At 44.9% G+C, this 20,526-nt stretch overlaps 1 protein-coding gene across 1 annotated transcript in view; it reads right to left on the bottom strand.

The window, feature by feature from the left end:
• The window catches only part of Spon1 (spondin 1, (f-spondin) extracellular matrix protein), a 277,378-nt gene that overhangs the window by 245,525 nt on the left and 11,327 nt on the right, over positions 1-20,526 (bottom strand). The window contains exon 2 of the mRNA NM_145584.2: positions 9,299-9,405. Coding sequence (NP_663559.1) covers positions 9,299-9,405 — 107 coding nt within the window. The remainder of the gene's footprint in view (positions 1-9,298; positions 9,406-20,526) is intronic.

Below are 20,526 nucleotides of genomic sequence, written 5' to 3'. Positions count from 1 at the left end.
TATTAAATGTACAGTCAACATTCGCTGTCACTAGGGTTAAATCTAGGCTGATGGGAATCAAAAAGCAGACAGATAATGAAGGAGCAGGGAATTATGTGTAGCCAGGCACATCTCTCTGGAAGATGCAGCTCTGAGAGAAGCAGTGAATGCAGGGACTGGGTCGCAGGACTTCTTTCCAATGATAAGCATTTTAAGCGCCGACCTTTTTTTGTCATTATGGACCCCTGACTAACTTCCTAAATAGTGCCCTACTTCTCTTTCACCTTGGCTGGATTGGCGGGATGCACCAATCTGCTCTTCGGTTCTATAAGAAAAGATCTGGGGATGGTTACTACAAAAAGGAAAGATGTTTGCTTATCTCATGGTCTTGAAGGCTGAGGACATGCCTTTCAGTTTCTGTTTGAGAAAGTAAGGCTCCCTCAGGCTGCTTCACAACCTGGAAAAAAGGAGGCGATCTAGGGGCACACACACCACCACACGCACACCAGGGGCTGAGTGCAAAGGATAGCCTTCCATTATCTTGTTTTTATGAACGTTAACTCACTGTACAAAGTCAACATTAGGTCATTGCCTCATGACCTAACTAATTATGTGAACTAGGCTGTACCTTGTAAAGGTTCTATAACCTCAACATTATCGCAGAGGGATCAAGTGTATCAAGTGCACATAACTTTTGAGAGGCAAACTGTAACCAAGCTGACTCTTCAGAGCACCCACCTGCTCACTCAGCTTCTAAACCAGGTTCTTGAGGCCAGATGGGAAAGTCTAAGGGTGGCCCCTACCCCTGAGCATGTGCTTTCTAAATTGGGGGTCCTTCCAGGATGTCCATCTCCCACAGACCCCACCCCCTCTCCCTGTGCTCTTGTTCCCGCCTATCTTCTGTGTCCTCAGCCCTGTCCCCTTCCCTATGCAGAGCAGCTGGCCTCTGCCTCCTTGAAAATCACTTGTTGAACAAGTTTCAGGTCAGCCCATCTCAGTGATAGTTTGTATAATTTAAGTGCAGTCTGAGAGCTACCTCAACCAGAGAGACACACGGGATAGAGTCCTCAGCCCTCGCAGTGGGTGGTCAGAATCAAACTGTCTGAGTTGGTGCCTAGTGTAATTTGAAAATCACTGTTGCTTACTATTTAACCTTACTCATCCTGGAAGGGCAGTATTACTATAAAACTTGGAATCGTGTGTGGAACACCCATTGAGCTCTTCCCACTCACCTTTTCCCTCTTCCTCCTCCCCCTCTTCAAGTTATCATGTATTTTGACCACTTTGCTCTGCTTTGAGCACATTTCAAGAAAGAAGACAAGAATCAAACATGATGACAACATTTCTAAAACTTTTAACATCAGGGAAGCTGAGGCATAAAAACTAAAGTTTCATTCATCCTGGGTTGAAAAGTGAAAACCTGAGAAGAAAAAGAAAGAAAAGGAAAAGGAAAAAAGGAAAGAGATGGCAAAAGAACACTCTTGAGATAAAAGCTTTCTTTAAAGGATTGCTTTTCACTACACCTCTTTCTCTTCCCTAGTCTTCTGGCCTTGAACATGGATGACTGTGGGACCTCAGGCAACAGCCAGGGGTCAGGGAGACACCCAAGCATCAGTGAAGGTGGAAGCAAAACAAAGAAACTTGGTAAAGAGCCCGCCAGCTCTATAAGGAAACTGTGTGCATATATGTCAGACCCCTACCTGTTCAGGTACGAGGAAAAGCTGGTATAATGGCAGGACATAGAGAGAGCCTAAAACCTGCAGGTCAGAAACTCAGACCACCCAGTGAGCAAAGGAGTGAAGCGTGCTCTCTCCAAGGGCAGGGACTTCAGTCTGTGGTACTCATGGGTACCTTCTCAGAGCCTAACACGTCTGGGTTCATCTGTTCTTCACAAATACATAAATAAATGAAACAGTTTAAAAAATAAGAATTACAATATTCAATAATTATAACATTTAAACATAACCAAAATATCCCAGAGCAGGTGACTGTTTTTGGTAAACAATGAACGACTCACTCTGAATTTAAGTCTTAAAAAACAAACAAGCAAACATGGTTTCAAGTGTGTGCAAAACCAAAATTAAGCCCTACATCATCAAATGATAGGTCTGGAATAAAGATGTATTGGTTTCGTTATGCTGTGTTCACCCAGGGCCGCCTTTACCCAAGCTGCCAATGCTCTACCACTGAGATACACCCTCAGACCAACTTACTGTATTTTTAGAAACTACTTAGTAGATACACACACAAAAAAATTTCTTGTGGCCATAAAAGTTATAGGCTACCAAACAATTTTATCATGGACTTGAAAATGATTTCCAGACCTTTAGAAATAGATGTGGGAAAAAATGCCGTTTCCCATGCCGGAGAGCATGAGGCCTGCTTTGCCAGTGAACATGTGGGCAGGGCCAGACATTCCAACAGCAGTCATCCATCAATCTGGAAAACACTTATCAACCGGCCAGCATGCCAGACCTTGATGAGAGCATGGGAACAGAGAGGTGGCCATGGCCCCCCTCTGCCTCTCTCCTGAGCCTTGAGAGTTACTGGGGAGTTGTAACACCAGGACGAGACAGTATTGGGAGAATTAGAATAGAGGAGCATACTGAGCTCTTGAGAGCCCAGATATGGGGCAGGCACAGAGACCCTCAGTGGGATCAACGGAGACATGATGGCAGCAAAGATCTGACTTTGAAGGACTGAGACATGTATATAACATGGCAGATATATCAGATCATAAACCCAGTGTGGTCCTTGGAACAACCCAGCAAGGACATAGGGAGCCAAGCAGTTGCTATCTGTCCACCTTCCTCTCCTACATTAGACCTACAAAAGAGAAATAGGGAAAGTGACACAGACCTGGAGCAGTTGAATTTTTGCTCACTGCCATTTCCAGTTCCATGCTTGGATCAGACTTCAGATTCTTCTAATTTCCTAGCTTGAAAATGGGGATAAGAGGATTTCCTAGCTGGCTTCTTGCTGTGTGTGTGGCAGTTTCAAAGAGAATGGTCTCCACAGACTTGTATATTTGGATGTGTAGTCCCTCCAGTTAATGGAACTATTTGGGAGGGACTGGGAGGTGTGGCCTTGTTGGAGGAGGTTTGTCACTAGGGGTGGGCTTTGAGATTTCAAAAGCCCACACCATTCTCAGCGCTCTCTCTCTCTCTCTCTCTCTCTCTCTCTCTCTCTCTCTCTCTCGTGATTACTGACTCAACTAAAAGATCTCAGCTACTGCTCCAGTGCCATGCCATGCCATGCCTGCCTGCCTGCTGCCATGCTCCTCACCTTAATGGTCATGGACTCACCCTCTAAAAACGGTAAACTTTCTTCTATAAGTTGTCTTGGTCATGGTATCTTAATATGGCAATAAAAAGGTGATCAAGACTATGTTAAACACTGTGACCAAAAGCAGCTCAGGAGGAAAGAGATTTTGTGGCTTATAGCTTATAGTTCATCACAAGGGAAATTGGGACAGGAATTTATAGGCAGGAACTGGAACAGAGGCCATGGAGGGGTGTTGCCTACTGGCTTGCTCTCCAGGCTTACTTTCAGCCACTGTTCTTATACAACCCAGGACTACCTTCCCAGGGGTGACACTGCCCACAATGGGCTGGGTACCTCCACACCAATCATTCAACAAGAAAATGTCCCAGGGACTTGCCTACAAGCCAATCTGATAGAGGCATTTTCTTAATGGAGGTTTTCTTTCACCAGATGACCTTTGCTGTATGTGATGGTTTGAATGAGAATGGTCTCCATAGGTTTGTATGTTTGCATGCTTAGTTCCCCCAGTTGGTGGAACTATTTGAGAGGGTTTAGGAGGTATGGCTTTGTTGGATGAGGTTTGTCAAGATGTATCAAGTTGATGAAAAACTAAGTATTGCAGAAGATATCTGAGAGAAGATAAATTAGTGTTTTGTGACAAAGATTTGCTGAGCTCTGATGGTGTGTAAGACCCGAACTCCACATCAAACACATTATCCTGAAAGAAATCAACAGCTCCTAGTCTCATGGAACTTCCAGCAGAGAGGAACAGAATTAAAATACTGTAGGAAACCAATAGAAAAGAGGTACCCACAATGCTAGTGTGGGTGTGCAAACTTTTGCCCAGTCATAATCTGATCCCCACTTCCAGTGGAACAGCTCTGAGGTTGTTGCTAAAAATCGGTGACTGAGCCAGATGTGGTCCACATCTGTAATCTCAGCACTTAGGAAGTGTCTCTTATGACAGTTCGTTCAGCATCACAACTCAACGGAAATGCTTTCTACCATTTGAATTCCCAAAGGGAAGGGTGGTCCTAGCAATGTTACCAGTCCTTGGCCCATTAGTTTTTGTTGTTGTGTTGTTGCTGTTTTTCTTTTTTAAACAAAAAAACCTTTACTGTGACCTGTCAGAAATATCTAGGGAAGCATTAAAACGTGATGGGTCTTCACACAGAGTGACTGAAGGCCTTCACATGCATTCCTCTATTGCTCCTCTTCTCCAGCTACAAAATTTTTTCCTCCTTAAAATATACCTCAAAAGTTATCATCTTCCTAAAATTTTTTCTGCCCTTCAACTTTCTATAAATGACAATTTTTAAAAGATGTATCTTATTTTTCAGTACATGTATGAACGTGTGTGTGTGTGTGTGTGTGTGTGTGTGTCTTCCTTTAATTAGGGTTGCTTGTGTGAGGATGGGTGGGAGGTAAGTGCCTCCCCCTCTTCTGTAGCCATGAACTACCAATGGCTCCTTGCAGAAGAACAGGACCTCCCAAGCTCCTCCCCCATCCATGATTGACAAGCCCAATCTCAATTAGGTCTTATTCGAGTAGCCACAGCTGCTGTGAGGTCACAGGGCAGCAGCCCAGTCCAGACCAGAAGGCAACATCTTACATTACCCTTTTCTTCAGGATTGGTTGGCTAATGTAATGAGAAGAAAATTTCTTATAAATACAAGGACTATGCCTGAGAATAAGTGTGCGATACTATTTCAGCTTTAGACAAATATGTCAAAACTTCTTTTGGGGTTCTAAAATGGTTCAGAACCCATTCGTTGTTAATAAACTTTTATTGTTGGTGATGAGGTCGTGGAAAGTTTTAAGAATAAGAATTTGAGTCTTGTTTGCAGGAGTTGGGGCTCATCTCAGGCAAATGTTCCTGAGACTTTCACTATTTGACTAACTGACACTCACAGGTCCTGAGTCAAACAGAAAGATTACCATCTTGAACTTCAGTGCAAACAGTGTGCTTAAAAATCTGTCAATAAATATGTGAGTGTCCAAGCCTGTGCTGGGCAGATTTGTTGAGGGTGGAGAATACAGTAACAGAGGAGATAAATAAAACCCCATCTCGTGGGAGGCATGGTGGAAGGGACAGACAGTGCACATATCTGCAAGAGAAACAGGCAGGGCAGTCTGTCGTTGCTAATAAACACCAAGAGTAGGTGCAGACAGAAAACAAAGAATCCAGCTCAGGGTCAAGGTGGCAGGGCAGTGTAGCTTTAAATGGGGTGATCAGGACCCAGCTCCTTTGGAAAAGGACATCTGGGGCTGAGACAAGGCAAGAGTGAGCTGGACTGTGTTCTGGGCCAGGGACCAGGGAGCAGTTTGTTTTTAGTGAGCTGAATTGTGAAGACTGGCGAGTTACTTTTGTACAGACAGTACGGTCTCTGAACTCCTTGTCACTTGCAATTAACCATGAGTACACCCAGCTAGCTCATAAAAAGATCCAGTGTCTCTCCCGCTCTGGCAGCTAGACACCGTCATGTGCCAATGCCACCACCCTGGAACCCACTGCTGGAGCAGAGGAGGGACCCCACCCCTTCTCTGGGACATCTGCAGGAGCCAGCAGAGCAGTAACCCTTGCTGTCCCCTTTCTTCCCCGCTAAGCCCAAAGCAGCTCCATTGCTTCCGTTGCTCTTATGCATGGTGGTCGAGTCTATGTTTTCTGCTAAGCCCTCAGACATTTAGAAGCATAACAAGCCATCTGAGACCCCTTTAGAACCAGGAAGATGTGGTCAGCGAGATGGCTCAGCAGGTAATAATGGTGCTTGCTACTAAGCCTGATGACCTTTTCGATACCCAGCCCAACTATGAAGGAGAGAACTGAGTCCTGCAAGTTGCCCTCTGACCTCCACGTGTGTGCAGAGGTGTATATACTCGACCTTATCCCCTCCACACACACATAAGTAAATATTCTTTAAAATATTTAAACGAACTAAGTATGTGGACTTTATCTAGATTTACACAGACTTGTAAGATTTCTTTTTTTGTGTGTGTGAGTGTTCTGTCTACATGTATGTATGTGCAGAACATATGTGCCTGGTGCCCACAGAAGGCATGGGATTCCCTAGGATTGAAGTTACAGAGAGTTGTGAGCTGCTATGTGGGTGCTGTGAACAAACCTGGGTCTTCTGCAAGTGGATCGAGTGCTCTTAAGTGCAGAGCCATCTCTCCAACCTCAGTTTACCCAAGTTTTGCAGTTATTAAGTACTCCAGGGAGTTTCCAGGGATGGAAATGTATATTTAGCTACTTTTAAAATGCCATTTTCAAAAAAACAATGTCATTTTCAAAAATGGCAGCAGTGCTTGTAATTTGTGTATTCCTATTCTAGTGGGTGTCTTGACTCCTTGTTCTACCTGTCAACTGCAGAGGCTGACTTGACTGGACGATGGCAAGGAGGGTACAGTGAGTGTCACCAGGTCAGGACAATCTCAGCTTGTCCTACCACTGTCCCCAATGCTCAGTCAGTGCATGGCGCAGGAAGCACCCTGTGATACCAAAATGAATGAATGAATGAATGAATGAATGAACCGAGTCAATGAAAGATGACACTTTTCAAATGTGTCCACACTACAGGAGAGGTCCAATGGGGATCTGGTCTATGATCCCCCTCCTAACCTCAGAAACCAGGAGAACCGATTGTGTTTGAATGGTTCAAAGGCATGACAAGAGTGAAGACATTCACTGTGAGAAAAAAATATTAGTCCAGCATGTGGAGCCTTGAGGTGCTGGCTTGCTTTGACTTAATTCCAGGAAGGTTCAGTCTTATCTTGTGAGGAATGGTAATACCAACCCTGACTTCAGAAAGTTGCCACAAAAATTAAGAAGAAATTGGCAATATCAGGCACCCTGCACATACACCACTGCCGTAAAAACAATTCAAAAACAAACAAACAAACAACAACAGCAAGAAAACCTCATACAGTGGAGCCTCTTTTTTGCCCTGAACAGGCATATACTAACGGTACCCCATGGTTATAACCAAGAACATGGCTATAACTGGGAGCCTGGGTTAGATCTGAATCCGAGCTTTATCACAGAACTGCGTGGCTTTGGGGAAGTTACTGACTTCTGAGCCCCCAGATGCCTGTGCTGTATAAAGAGGGCAATAGTGCTTAGCTCGTCATGCTGCTTTGAGGATTATATCAACCATCGGATGGAAACCTAAAGTTACCATGGATAACAAATAGATAACATAAAGGTAACATAGATAACAATCAATGAATGTGTCCCTGTTGCAAGGGGTGGAAAAGGCATGGCTCCCTCAATGTCTCAGGACACCGAGGTTCTCAATCCATGGGACCTCAGGTTTGCCAGCTTGTTAAAATACAGGGGGCAGACCCTGCTCCAAGGTCAGACTTATCCAGCCTCAGTGAGCTGAGACTCTGCATTTATTAAGTTCCCATGTGCAGCTGATACTGCTAGGAATCCCACCGTGGCCAGGTAACAAGAAAGGATGTCAGGAGCTCTGAGAGAAGAATAAGAAATAATCAGGAAGAGATACGAAGTTCCGAAGTCCCAAGCCAAGGTAAGACATGCTAACATGGGAGAGAGTCCTCAGCACAGAGCCCAGTAGACAGCAAGCACTCGGCAAGCATGAGCCGTTAGCAGTATTACTATCAGGCCACTCTTTCGTATGTCTTCCTAGAGTTCTCTTCCAAGGAAGGTTATCTAAATGGGTACAGACCAGAAGTCCAGACTCCCATGTGTAGAAAAGAATGTTTTAGCTGACTATGATGGTGACCACTGTAACTCCAGCACTCAGAGGACTGAAGCAAAGAGATTTCCATGGCTTTGATGCTAGCCTGGGTTATACAGTGGGTATATATAGCAAGACCGTGTCCCTCAACCACTCTGCCCCACAAGAAACAAAAACAGGATATAGCAAGATAGATCACCAGGCAAGGACACTTGTAACCTAGCCTGAAGCCTTGTCAATTCCCAGAACCCATATGGTGGACATGAGAACCAGCTCCTGAAAGATGCCTTCGGACCTCCACATGCATGCCGTGGCATACATGTGTGTACATGCACACGAAAGTAAATAGATAGTTCTAAATGTCAAAAATTGTAAGTCACAAGATTCAGCCTTTAATTACAACCTGGCCCCAAGTGATTAAAAGGCCCTGATGGACAAGATATTTGGGGGCAGGGTCTTCGGAGTTCCTAGCAGACAGTTCTGAGGGCAAACATTTTCCTGGTTTTTCACTTTCTCTTTTGAGTTTGCAAATTCCAGATAAAAGTGAATCCCACAACAATGGGAAATGGCTACCAGAAATGGTCAGGGTAGATTTGGCTGGGCCTACCCCTCAGATCCCTCTGGGATGTATTCTGACATCTTGCTAGAGAGGGGTTGATGTTGCTGCCATTTCCTTTGGAAGACTATTCCACAGTGAAATATGACTTCTTGTCAGGGTCTTGCCTTTGAGCTTCCCTTTCTTCTCCTGACCCACTTTCATCTCGCTGTGGCCTTTTGCACAGTCACACACAGCACCACCCCCAACCCCGTACGGAGCTGCTCTTCTGGAACTGACATTCAAAGACCATCACCTCCTAAACTTGCCTACTCATTTAGCCAAGCAAAGCATGCATAATTATTTTTGTCTCTCTTCATAAGTCAGTCTCCACATTCCCTTAACATCGTTCTCCTGAGCTTTGAACTCCCTCCAGTCTGGCTGTCCTGAGCTCTTGTTCCAGTCGACCACAAGATGCCTATTGCAGGGGAAACAGCGAGCCTGAGCCAGTTTCCGAGCACTCTCTCCACGTTGCACTGCCTGCCGCCAAGCGTGCAGAGAGCCCAGAGCCTAGCAGTGGGATCTACCAGAGTGAAACAAACTTCAGGGCAGCCAAGCCTCCTCAGGCAGGCTGGCAGCCTTTGCCACCAATTGTGGGGTCCTTCTAATGGAGCTGGCCCACTTGGGCTTCATCAAGAAGGCACATGGAAAGCCACACATGAAGCTTAACCTCTCCTTTTACATGGACTCCGCATTTGTTCTCTGACTGCCAGGCAAGAAGGAACATTGGGACAGCCTGTGGCAGTGAGTGGTGTCTTACCTGGAAGGTGCCTGCATGATCTTCTTCCTTATCTCCCTCCTGGTTCTCTTTGAGGGCAATTAACGTGAAACCTCTGAAGTAGGAGGGAGGAGCAGCCGAAAGTGTCACTGCAAGAGACAAGAAAGCCACTGTCAACACAGCAACCGACTGTGTCCCCTTTGACATGTAGGACTAGACCTGAGAGCTCTGTCAACATTCCATCCCTGTGGAGTACAGGGCAGAGGAAGATGGGTAAAGGCTCTTTTGCTCTCTCTTCCAGTTTCAGAGTTTGCTAAGCCAGATCTGAATCCTGACCCAAAATCCATTTTTATTTCTTTACTTACTTGTTTGTTTATTTCTTTTTTTTGAGGCAGAGCCTTGTTGTATAGTTGGGGCTGGTCTCAAATTCACGATCCTCATATCAGGACCTCCCATGCATCCTTAAGACCCCCTTAATCACTCCAACAGAGGAAAGGGGAGCTGTCTTAGTCATCTCAATTTGATAATGAAATTCCCATCTCGACAATAAACTCACCCTGCTACACTTCTATTAGGGTGATCCAAGAGAAATCTGGGTTCCTTTTGGATGTCTAGGGTGACACACATTATTCTCTGCCCTCCAAACACCTTCTCCTTATCTTCTGAAAACTTACTTCCAGCCTCCTGGTGTTTGCTCAAGTTCTGCCCCAAGTATCATAAACAGATTCAACATATAACTGTTTCCAAGTCTGCCTCTCACAGGTGTTACCCACAGCCTCTCTCTCTCCTGCTCCTTCCTCTGCTTGACAAATCAGTCAAGTTTCCTCAGGAGAGAAGCTGGGTTTTCATTCCCTCTGTATCCACATGACCAGCACCAAGTATCTAAGTCATATTCAAGTTTCTTCAGATGAATATATATCTCTAGTCTGAGTTCTAGATTCTAGGCTTTAGACATGAACTGACCCATTGATTTCAAGCCCTTAAGGGTCAAAACCAAAGCCCTGGAATGTGAGGACAGTAGGCTGCTGGGAAGCCAGTATGCCACAGACAAGTGACTGCTGCTTCGTAGCCACTGCCCCAGGATAAGCTGAACTGCACTGGAAGCGTTTCAGACTCTGCCTCAGCAGCCTTGCCAATCACAGCCCCGCTGCCTCCCTCACTGCATTTGGTCCTGGGATTCACCCTTGGCAGTGTCTGAGGAGCCCTGCTAGTCTGCCCTACAGAACCTTTTCCCATGTTCTTCATATACTTGCGACATTCAAATTCATACATTCCCTGAAAACTTCAGAAGTCGGGTAAATTGTCACCTTTTGTATGACACTTCCTCTGGCATCACCATAAAGACCTGAACCCTCTTAAGATAAAAAATGCTAATCCCAGATGGAGATGCTCCACTGGATGTCTGGCTGAAACAGGTCCTCACAGACCTCAGACACTGGGCCTCCACTATGCACTCTTCCTTCCTAAAGTCCTGACCCTAAGAAAATTGATGAGACCAACAAGGGGAAAGTCCAGTGAAGGATCCAGAAGACTACTTCCTTCCCTGGCCCTGAAACAGTTGTCTCTAAAGTTTGCACCACCAGAGTCACATACATCAAAAATACACCAAACCCAGCCCCCAGCAAAACAGGACACAGATGTGACAGCTGATGCTGTGAGTGTAACTATAGCAACTCCTGGCTAGGGAGGAAAACTGATGGTAAACTCTTCTGGCATCTCTCCCAGGTCTTAGACCCTTAAAGAGTGAGGTAACCTTGGCTAAGGTGGTGACTCCAATAATGGCGGTGACACCTTGGATTGTACAAGACACTGAGACTTTTAAAAAGGAAGCCAAGAAACAAAATACAAAATAAGAGATGAAAATTACTTTCTTATTACTTTCAGTCTGTTTCTGTGACACACACATGACCAAAAGCAACTTAAGGAAGAAAGATTTATTTGATTGACACTCCCAGTCCATCACTGAGACAACACAAGGCAGGAACCAGAAGGCAGGCCTGCTTGCTATTACAAATAGAATCACCTCTGACCAGGGACTTCACTCATGACCAAGGAAATACAATAGGAGCCATGAAGGAATGTTGCTGGCTGGCTGGCTGGCTCACAGACTCATGCTCAGCTAACTTTCTTATACAGCCCAGGATCACCTGCCTAGGGATGGTGCTGCCCACAGTGGGCTGGAACTTCATGATTCAATTATTAATTAAGACAACGTCACCACAAGACATACCTACAGACCAATCTTATTTAGGCAATTCCTCGGTGAAGCCTGTTCTCCCACATAACTAGGTTGAGCTAACAATTAAAGCTAACTAGGGCACACACTTCAAGAAATATTTTAATGCCAATAATGAAGTGACTAGTAAATAAAAATATATATTTGAATGTGTATAACATACATATTCACATACACATATATGGAGTGAATAGGACCCCCCAAATTAAAAATGCATAAATAAATAGAAGTTTTAGTCACTTAATACAGATTCTAAACTCACTGACTCCTCGCTTTATACGCAGATGACCTGATTTAGCCCCTTCCATTCTGTGACAAGACTTCCGAGATCCAGAGCAGAGAGATTTATTCAAGTTCACATCATGCAAGGTGTCATCTGGAATCCAAGTACCTTGCCCTTAGTCCAGGGTATTTCTCCTGGCTGTAAGCCATAATGACAATATCTATACAATGCTTCTGGAAGTCTGGGGTTTCCTTCTGACCCAGTTCACAAGAGACAGGAGAAAGCCCTGTGCCATTGCTTTGTATATATTTACCTCATATTTTCAGACAACGGTCTAAAGACTATAAACATTTCACACACATACACACACACACGCCTCTGTGTGAGGGTGTGCATGCATAGGCATATAGAGAACAGAGATTGGTGTCAGTGGGTGTTGGGGATCCAAGCTCAGGTACTCCTGCTTGCACAGAAAGATATTTATCTGCCAAGCTCTACTTTTTATATCTCTTAAAGACAATATTGAATGTTTGTAGAAAAGTAAATAAAAATAATCATGCCTGGAACTTAATGGTAATTTTTAGGAAGTTACTGGATTTTATTCTCCTCTGATGATTTGAAATTATGAAATTTTAGGGCTAGAGAGATGGATCAGTGGTTAAGAGCACTTGCTGATCTTGCAGAGGACCTCAGTTCAGTTCCCAGATCTCCTGTCAGGCAGTTCCAGTTCCGGGAAATCCAACGCCCCCTTCTGGCATGCAGTGCACAAAGAAATATGCAAATGTACACACACACATACACATACACACTCACACACACAAACATACACACTCACACACACATACACACACACTCACACACACTCACACACACACACTAACTCACACACACACATGCACACACACTAACCCACATACACACACATACACACTCACACACACAAACATACACACTCACACAAACACACACTCACAAACATATACACTCACACACACACCACACACACAAACATACACAAACACACACACTCACACACTCACAAACTACATACTCACACACACATACACACACACACACTCACACAGATACATGCACACATACACACACATACTGAGATAAATAAGACTTTTTAAAAGAAAAAAGCAATCACAAGCCCCACTAGTTCTCACGAATGTAAAAAAAAAAATCCCTAAGATGATGAAGACAATCTGGAAGCTATTTTCCCTTTGGGAAAAAAAAAAAAGCCTATCAGAAATCGCATCATATTAAAGCTGAAAAGGCATATTTTACATAAAAATACCTACACAATTAGCATAACATGTATGCTTACTTCCAAGTGTCAGTATGCTACAAAAATGAGTGGGTACATGTAAGGTCTTTAAGATCATAACTTGGAATATAGCAGACTGACGGTGAAAAGTAGTGCTGAGAGATGACAAGATGGGCCAGGGGGACAGTGACTGCAAGCCTGGTGACCGACTTATCCCCAGAACCCATGCAAATATAGAGGGTAAGAACTGACATGGCAAAGTTGTCCTCTGATCTCTCTATGTGTGCCATGACAGGCACACGCTCATGTGAACACATCATACACACAATAATAATAATAAAATGAATTATCTTAAAACAAAGAATTCCTTTTAAAGAATAGCCGTAGTTACTATTTTTCATAATAAGATTATCACACTGCAGGGCACTTTGTGTTTTCTGTTTGTCTTCAGGCTTGTAAGCCCTTCAAGGGCTAGAACCACATCTGGGCTCAGGGCACTGATCAGTGATGTGCAATGAAGCCTACCACATAGTACTTATGGTCTGTTAGTCTCACGATTGTCAAGAATGCCAATCCTCTTAAACACACACACACACATACACACACACACTTATGATGCACAGACTTAGTGCAGTCTAAATGAAAGTCCCAGCGTGTTTTATGTGATATTGAGAACCTACTTCTAAAAGTCATATGGAAATGCACAGGGCTAAGAATAGTCAAGGCAATCTTGAGAAAGGAATACAAAGTTGTGGGGCTTATTATTTCCAGATATGAAGACTTACAGAGCTATGGAAATTAAGCCAGTGCTCTACAACAAGGAAAGAAAACTGAGCCAATTAAACAACGGAGGGCTCAAAAAAAGCTCCAGAGAGCTGTGGGGACCTCAGATGATACAGAATCCACAGCAGCATAGGAAACCACTGGTCAAGTGCGACCGCAGGTGGTCCTCGCCACACTGTGCACAAAGCAAATCTACACAGGCTGGCATGTTACATGAAATGCGATATGATAAAGGTTTTAGGTGGTGGTGTAAGACAGTGTGTCTTATCAACAACATCACAGCACCAAACACTTGAATAGTCCATAATACAGCAACGGTCATAAAGCCTATGGTGTATAAATGAGGTGCTGCTGAACTTTTCTTGTCAAAATACATTACAGAAAGGGAAAGGGCAAGTCATGGTGTAAATGATGTTTGCAACCCTATAGTCAATACCTAACTGTCATCCAAAATATGCAAAGTCTTGCTAATGGAGAAGCAAGGCAACCCAACAGAAAAGGCAATAGGCAGATGCATGAGCTGGTAGTGAGTGAAGGTGCCTTGCTGGCCAAAACCCCGTGAAAGACTCTGAACCTCGTCAGCCAACAGAGAAATACAAATTAAATTAACAACAAAACACTACCGACCAGCTACCAGATTGACTAAATATGAAGAATTAATACCAAATGCTGTTAACTGGAACTTTCACACGTTGTTGAGGGAAGTGAAAATTAACACATTTGCTGGGAAACTCTTTAGCACTCTGTTGAAGCTGAACACACACGTTCCCCATGGCCCCGCTACACAACTTCAAAACGCACGGTTATGTGCAATCAAGTGCTCTTGGGAGAATAGTTGGGGTGATGTCCTTCAGGGTAGCATCTAATTGGAAACATCACTAAGTTGGAACAGATAAATGGTGACACAGTCATGTAAGCAAGTGTAAGCTAACGAAAATGAACAAAGTGTGCTGTACCTATGGATGGAGCAAGCATAAATCACAAAGATAATCCCAAGTTTGGAAAAAAAAACTGACACAAAGGAATACAAATGGCAGGGCTGGGAGATGGTTCCGTCAGTAGAACGGTTGCTGTGCAAGAATGAGAACTGGAATCTGGGTCTCCAGCATCCACGTTAAAGCTGAGCCCAGCAGCGCACATCCATAACCAGCCCTGGGATGCACAGGCAGGTAGATCCCTGGAGCTCATTAGCTAGACAATCTGAACCTGTGCGCTCCAGGTTCAGTTAGGATCCTTGTCTCAAAGCATAAGGTGGATAGCAAACCAGGAAGACATGCGATATCATTCTCTGGCCTTAGTACACATGTGCACATGTCCACATGGGCAATGCATATACACACACAAACACATACAGAAAGGGGAGGGGGAGGGAGAGAGGGAGAGAGAAAGAGAAACAGCGACAGAGAGAACAGAGAGACTAGAAATGGCATGGTTGCATTGGTGAATATTACATAAAAGATTGTACCAGGAGATCTCTGGTGCTAGAGTCAGATGTGTGCTAGCGGGAGGGAGAGTGATGTGGAGTGTACACAGATGTTACTATAGCCTTGGTCATGTCCCAGTTCTTCATGTGAATTCTGGCTACACTGGTTTCTTCACCATGTGATAATCATTGTCATGTGATGTGTAGTTAAATTATTCATTTTTTCCCTGATTGCAAATAGCCATCTTCCTGTACATTTATTTGGGACACTTGACAAGCTAGCTATAAGTTTGGTTTCCCAAAATGCTGCATTCCTGCATGTTCTAGAAAACTAGGGTCATACCCTTTCTTGCCTATTAAATATATCACACAAGATGGAGGCTCTGGGGGCTGAGCTAAGCTCCGCATGGGGCTTCAGTGCATAACTGCCACTGGAAATGATGTTATTACGCAGTTTAATTTGAAGGCAGTCAGGAGGCCCTATCCATCTGGTGGGCTTCATTAGACTTCCTCCTGAAAGGAAGGCACAGACGTACAGCATGTGCTGCATCCCAGTAACAACCAAAGATGACTGCTTAGTGATAAATAGTAGGATCTTTTCTCTAATGACTCCTCCCAGCGCCTCCCAGGAGAGGCCATTAAGAGATCCAAAACTTGGAGAAAAATGCTTACAAAGGATTAAAAATACAAAATAGAAAAGACCCAGAGAGAGAAAGGCTATTTGGAGTCATCCTGTGAGCACACACAGGGAACTGGTAAAAAGCAAGGATTCAGGATTAGAACTCCAGAGTTCCCACTGATTAATTAGGAGACTCCTGGGAAGTGACCTGACTGTCCCGTTTCCCCATTTTAAAAAGGGAGGGGTGAGTGACATTGCCTTACAGAAGTGTAAGGATGAGGTAAATTCACATTGGTGGCAATGGCCAGCATCTGTAAACGGGGCGAGGATGGTCAGGGATTCGGCATGTAAAGGGTGATGGTGTGTGTGTGGTGATGATAACACTGCGGATGGGGAGAGGACACTGATGACTCTGATGGAGAGGGCCATCGTCATGGGGACCACGATACTCAGCAGACTCATCAGTCAACAGTTGGTCCTCAGGGGAAATTATGGAAGGACAACGCCAGTCAGCACCAACCAAGGTCTACTGGGAGTGGTCTTCACAGTTTCAAGTTATAGAGAGAGTTGGTGCAATCCTCACAACATACTGAACGGTCTTGTGGTCCGTCATACTCACGTGTGTGTAGGACCTTCCCGCTCCTTCCACTCCTACACAATACAACACCTTCTTGTGTTTCTTAGATACCTCTAGCTCAATTAAATATATATTTATGAAATTATTTGTTATACATATATACCTAACAATTCAGAGGCTTCAGAAAAATACAAACCGACTCTGTCTTAATTCTTAACACTTATAGTAAATACCTCTTGAATGCATGGGAGAGGGAAGGCTCATTTGTCTTTTGTGCACACTTGGATCATTTCTGCTCCGGCCAATGTTCTTAAGGTTCATAGTGTATGACACACCTGTCTCCCTACCCATTTGCTTTTTGTTGTGGCTGTAGCTTTGCAGTGCTGGGCATCGAACCCAAGCTGGGTAAGGGATGGTTAGTAAATATACCCCCAGCCTCGCCCTGTATTTACTGAGTACCTGATCTGATCTGTACATTCCCACCCCCACATTTTTAAAGGAAAAAAAGCCATGGCTTCTGCCACTTAGGAACACATAATCTAATAGCTGGAAGGAAAATGTACCTCTTGATCGTGTGCAAGACGTATAAGGGGGGTAGGGAAAACGGGCTCTGGGAGCTCAGAGAAGGGGATGCCAGAGTTTACCTCAAGCGTGAGAAGGGGGCTTTAAAGAGGAGGGGGCGTCTGAGCTGTACTGTCAGTGAGGAACAGGGCTTTGTCCAGCAGAGAAGGAACACCATCTGTGTAGTAGGTGCATGGGCCAGCTTTGTCTCTAGATGTGTAGGAGGCACATGGGTGAGCTTTGTCTCTAGAAACTGCTGGGCTGGCCCAGATCTTTGACCCAAGATGGAGTGACCCAAAACATCAAGATGGATGGCCGATGTAGGACCCAGTAAAGGAAATGGAAACTGAACATTCTACTGTTCTCAGAAGTGTGCTGACCCCTTGCCTCGGCAGAACAGTGTGACCACAGCCTACTGCTATGCCAGGAATCAGAACCTCGCATCAGTTTTACCCTGTAAAACTTCCTCTTTTGCTTTTTGAAGGTTCCCTCTCCCTTATTTCTCTTTCAGGACACTCCCATCCAACTAAAGGCACCCTATGAGGCCCCAAACTGCTTTTCAGCAGGGCTATACTCTCTTCCCTTAGGGACAGCCTGGCAGTTCGGACCCCGAATCAAGCTTTGCCTTTGGGTCTCAGTTGGTTCTGGTGTTCTGATTCTCCTGTTACGCCACACAAAACCCAGAACGAATTCTCTATCGTCCAAGTTGCATGCTGGAAGTCAGAGTCTCTTCAGAGGCTAGATGAGGGGAACAAGCAGGATATAAATGGTTGAGGACCTTCTAGGCCTTGCTAGGATGTACGGATACCTCTCTAGAGATGTTGAGAACTACTGGGAGTCTGAGATGGGAATGTCCGTTCAGATTTATACGTCAGGAAGGCTGGAGGCTGTGTGATCGCCAGATTATATGCTTTCTCTACAACAGCAGTTCTCAACCTATGGATCGTGACCATCAGAAAACATATTTCTGTCGGTTTTAAGAACCCCCAACTATAAATGTATACCTGTAATTTTGCTAATGAGGTGTATGCATTCCTAAAACCTTTAGAAATATGTGTTTCCTGGTGTTTGATGCCCACAGGTTGGAAACACTGGGCTAAAAGCTACTTGAGTAGTAAAGAGTTTCTCTGGCTTTTTTTTTTTTAATAAAAACTATCTCACTCGGAAGCTTGACAAAAGCTATGTACTTATTACCTTCTCAGGCCCTGTGGAATCCCATCACCCTCGTACCCTGTCTCTAGAGTTTCAGAAGCAGATCCCCAAATCCCCAGTCCCCTGGCTCCATGCAGAATCAGGGCCCAGCATCACCAAATAACCAGCCCTGTCCATCTGCATCATGTGTGCTCCTGAGGTGCCTAAGACTTCAGACCTCAACCACAGTGGACATCCTCCCTCAGTTTATACACAGGCTCACAGATCACTGGAGCTTTTAGTAAGCCACAGGAGCAAGGTGCTCCCCATCTGCTTGACTTGAAGAGTTCCAGGAAGTAGAAGTCATAAGCTGCATTAAGAAATTGGGGACCATTCTCTACCCAGCCAATTAGGGCAGAGCTGCCAGGGAAGGGTAGACAGGAAAGCAGGGCTGGTGAGCCAGCGTGAGCAAGTGTGGCCAGTGGGCTTAGGTTGTGCCATTTCTTTACATGCCCCTCAGCAGCCGATATTCTCAGTATTTTCAGGTGGAGATGACCCCCCCCCCCGCGCGCCCATTCTAAGTGAGACTGTACACCCTGAAAATTGTAAAGGCCATCTCTATACAACGGAAATAACTAAAAGGCCTAGTTCCAAATTCTCCTCTTTTTATTTTGTACAATTTTGGGCAAAGCACTTAACTTTCCTTTGTCTCGCTTTCCTTATGTGTAAACCAGCTGGAATATTGTGTACCTGTATTGTCATTAGGCTAGCTAATGAATAATCGTGATCCCATAAAAATGTTTGCTAAATCAATAAAACACATTAAAAAATAAATCAGTGTCCTCCATGAAATTGAGATCACAGTCATCAGCTTGTGGATTTGTTTCAGGGATTAGAGGAGATAATGCGTATGAATCATACGCAGTGTCACTATGAAGGCTCCTTCTCTTCCCTCTGTGTCACCTCCTCACAGTACAGTGTAGAGACTGATGGATGTCCTGAGCTGAACAACATGGCCACAAAATGAGGCAGAATGGTGCTGGACTTTGGACTGTGAATGTCCCCAAAGGCCCATGTGTTGGGGCTATGAAGAGGATGATGAAATTTTAGGAGGTTGGGATCGGTGGGAGGAAATTTTTTTTTGTGTTCTCATAGGCAATTTGGAAACTGTGGGTATTCATTCTTCCCCTTTCGGTCTCTCTGTTTCTCTGTCTGTCGCTCGCTTTCTCTCTCTCTCTCTCTCTCTCTCTCTCTCTCTCTCTCTCTCTCTCTCATTACTATGAAGCAAACAAGAATCCCCAGGTGACACATTCTCACACCATAATATGCTATGGTGCCACAAGCCAAGACAGGCAGAGTCACCTGACCACGAATGGATGCTAGCCAACATCTTGTCTAGAAAGTTGATTGTCTCAGACACGTTGCTACTGCAATAGATGGCTGACTTGCACAAATAAGAAGCTATTCTTGAGAGATCAGCAGTATGTCAGGCTATACACACGAAGATAGGAAACTGAAGGAGACCCCTGTGGGTCCTCCTACCCTGACCATGTGGCCAATCCCCTGTCTCCCTCCATAAACACCATCAACTGAGCCCAGATCCAGTCTGCCTCCGTGCCCTAGTCTCCAGGGATGTGCCTCACGCTGAGCTGATCAGGACCCACTTCCCTGGGATGCTTCATCTTGGAGTTAAAGGGTAGGGGCCCTTCTTTAGTCACAGAACTAGCCAAGAGAGTCTTCACTAAAGGTTGTTGGCAAATAGCCATTCTGTCATTTGGAGAAAATTTATTTATAATAAAGAAAATAAGGAAGGCAATAGCCGGAAGCCCAGCTAATAGATAAAGAATGAAAGAGAGCAAACCAGGTGGAAGGGAAGGGTGGGAAGGGGAAGAAACACGGAGCAGGTAGGCAGATGGGCGATGAGTCTGTGCTCCCAGCTCCATTTATGCCTAAAGCCAGACCCAGCTCTGGGCTGCCCAAATATGGGGATCACTGTGCCCTGTCCCTTGTCCCGGTTAATTGATGCTGTCCTATTGGTTGCAATGAAAAGCTCCTGACTGACTTGGAAGCAAAGCATAGGCAAATCTGCATGGACTGTAGGAATCCCAGCCGTCTAAGTGCCGTCTAAGAGACTGTGACAAAATGCCTGAGGAAAACCAATGAAAGGAGAGGGTTCTTTTGGGGTTCATGGCTTCTAAGGATTCTGTCCATCTGCATGTGTTAGCTCCACTGTTGTTAGGCCTGTGGCAGGGGAAAAGCATCAGGGGAGGAAGCCAAGCTAGAAGGAGCTGTTTACCCCCATGGTAGCCAGGAAGCAGGTGGTGGGGGTAAGAGAAGGGAGGGGGAGGGGGAGGAGAAAAGGAAGAATAGGGAGAGGGAGAGGGAGAGGGAGAGGGAGAGGGAGAGGGAGAGGGAGAGGGAGAGGGAGAGGGAGAGGGAGAGGGAGA

The sequence above is a fragment of the Mus musculus genome, chromosome 7, assembly GCF_000001635.26.
Source record: "Mus musculus strain C57BL/6J chromosome 7, GRCm38.p6 C57BL/6J".
NCBI lineage: Eukaryota > Metazoa > Chordata > Mammalia > Rodentia > Muridae > Mus > Mus musculus.
The sequence above is the reverse complement of the archived record's forward strand: the minus strand, read 5'-3'. Positions and strand labels throughout refer to the sequence as shown.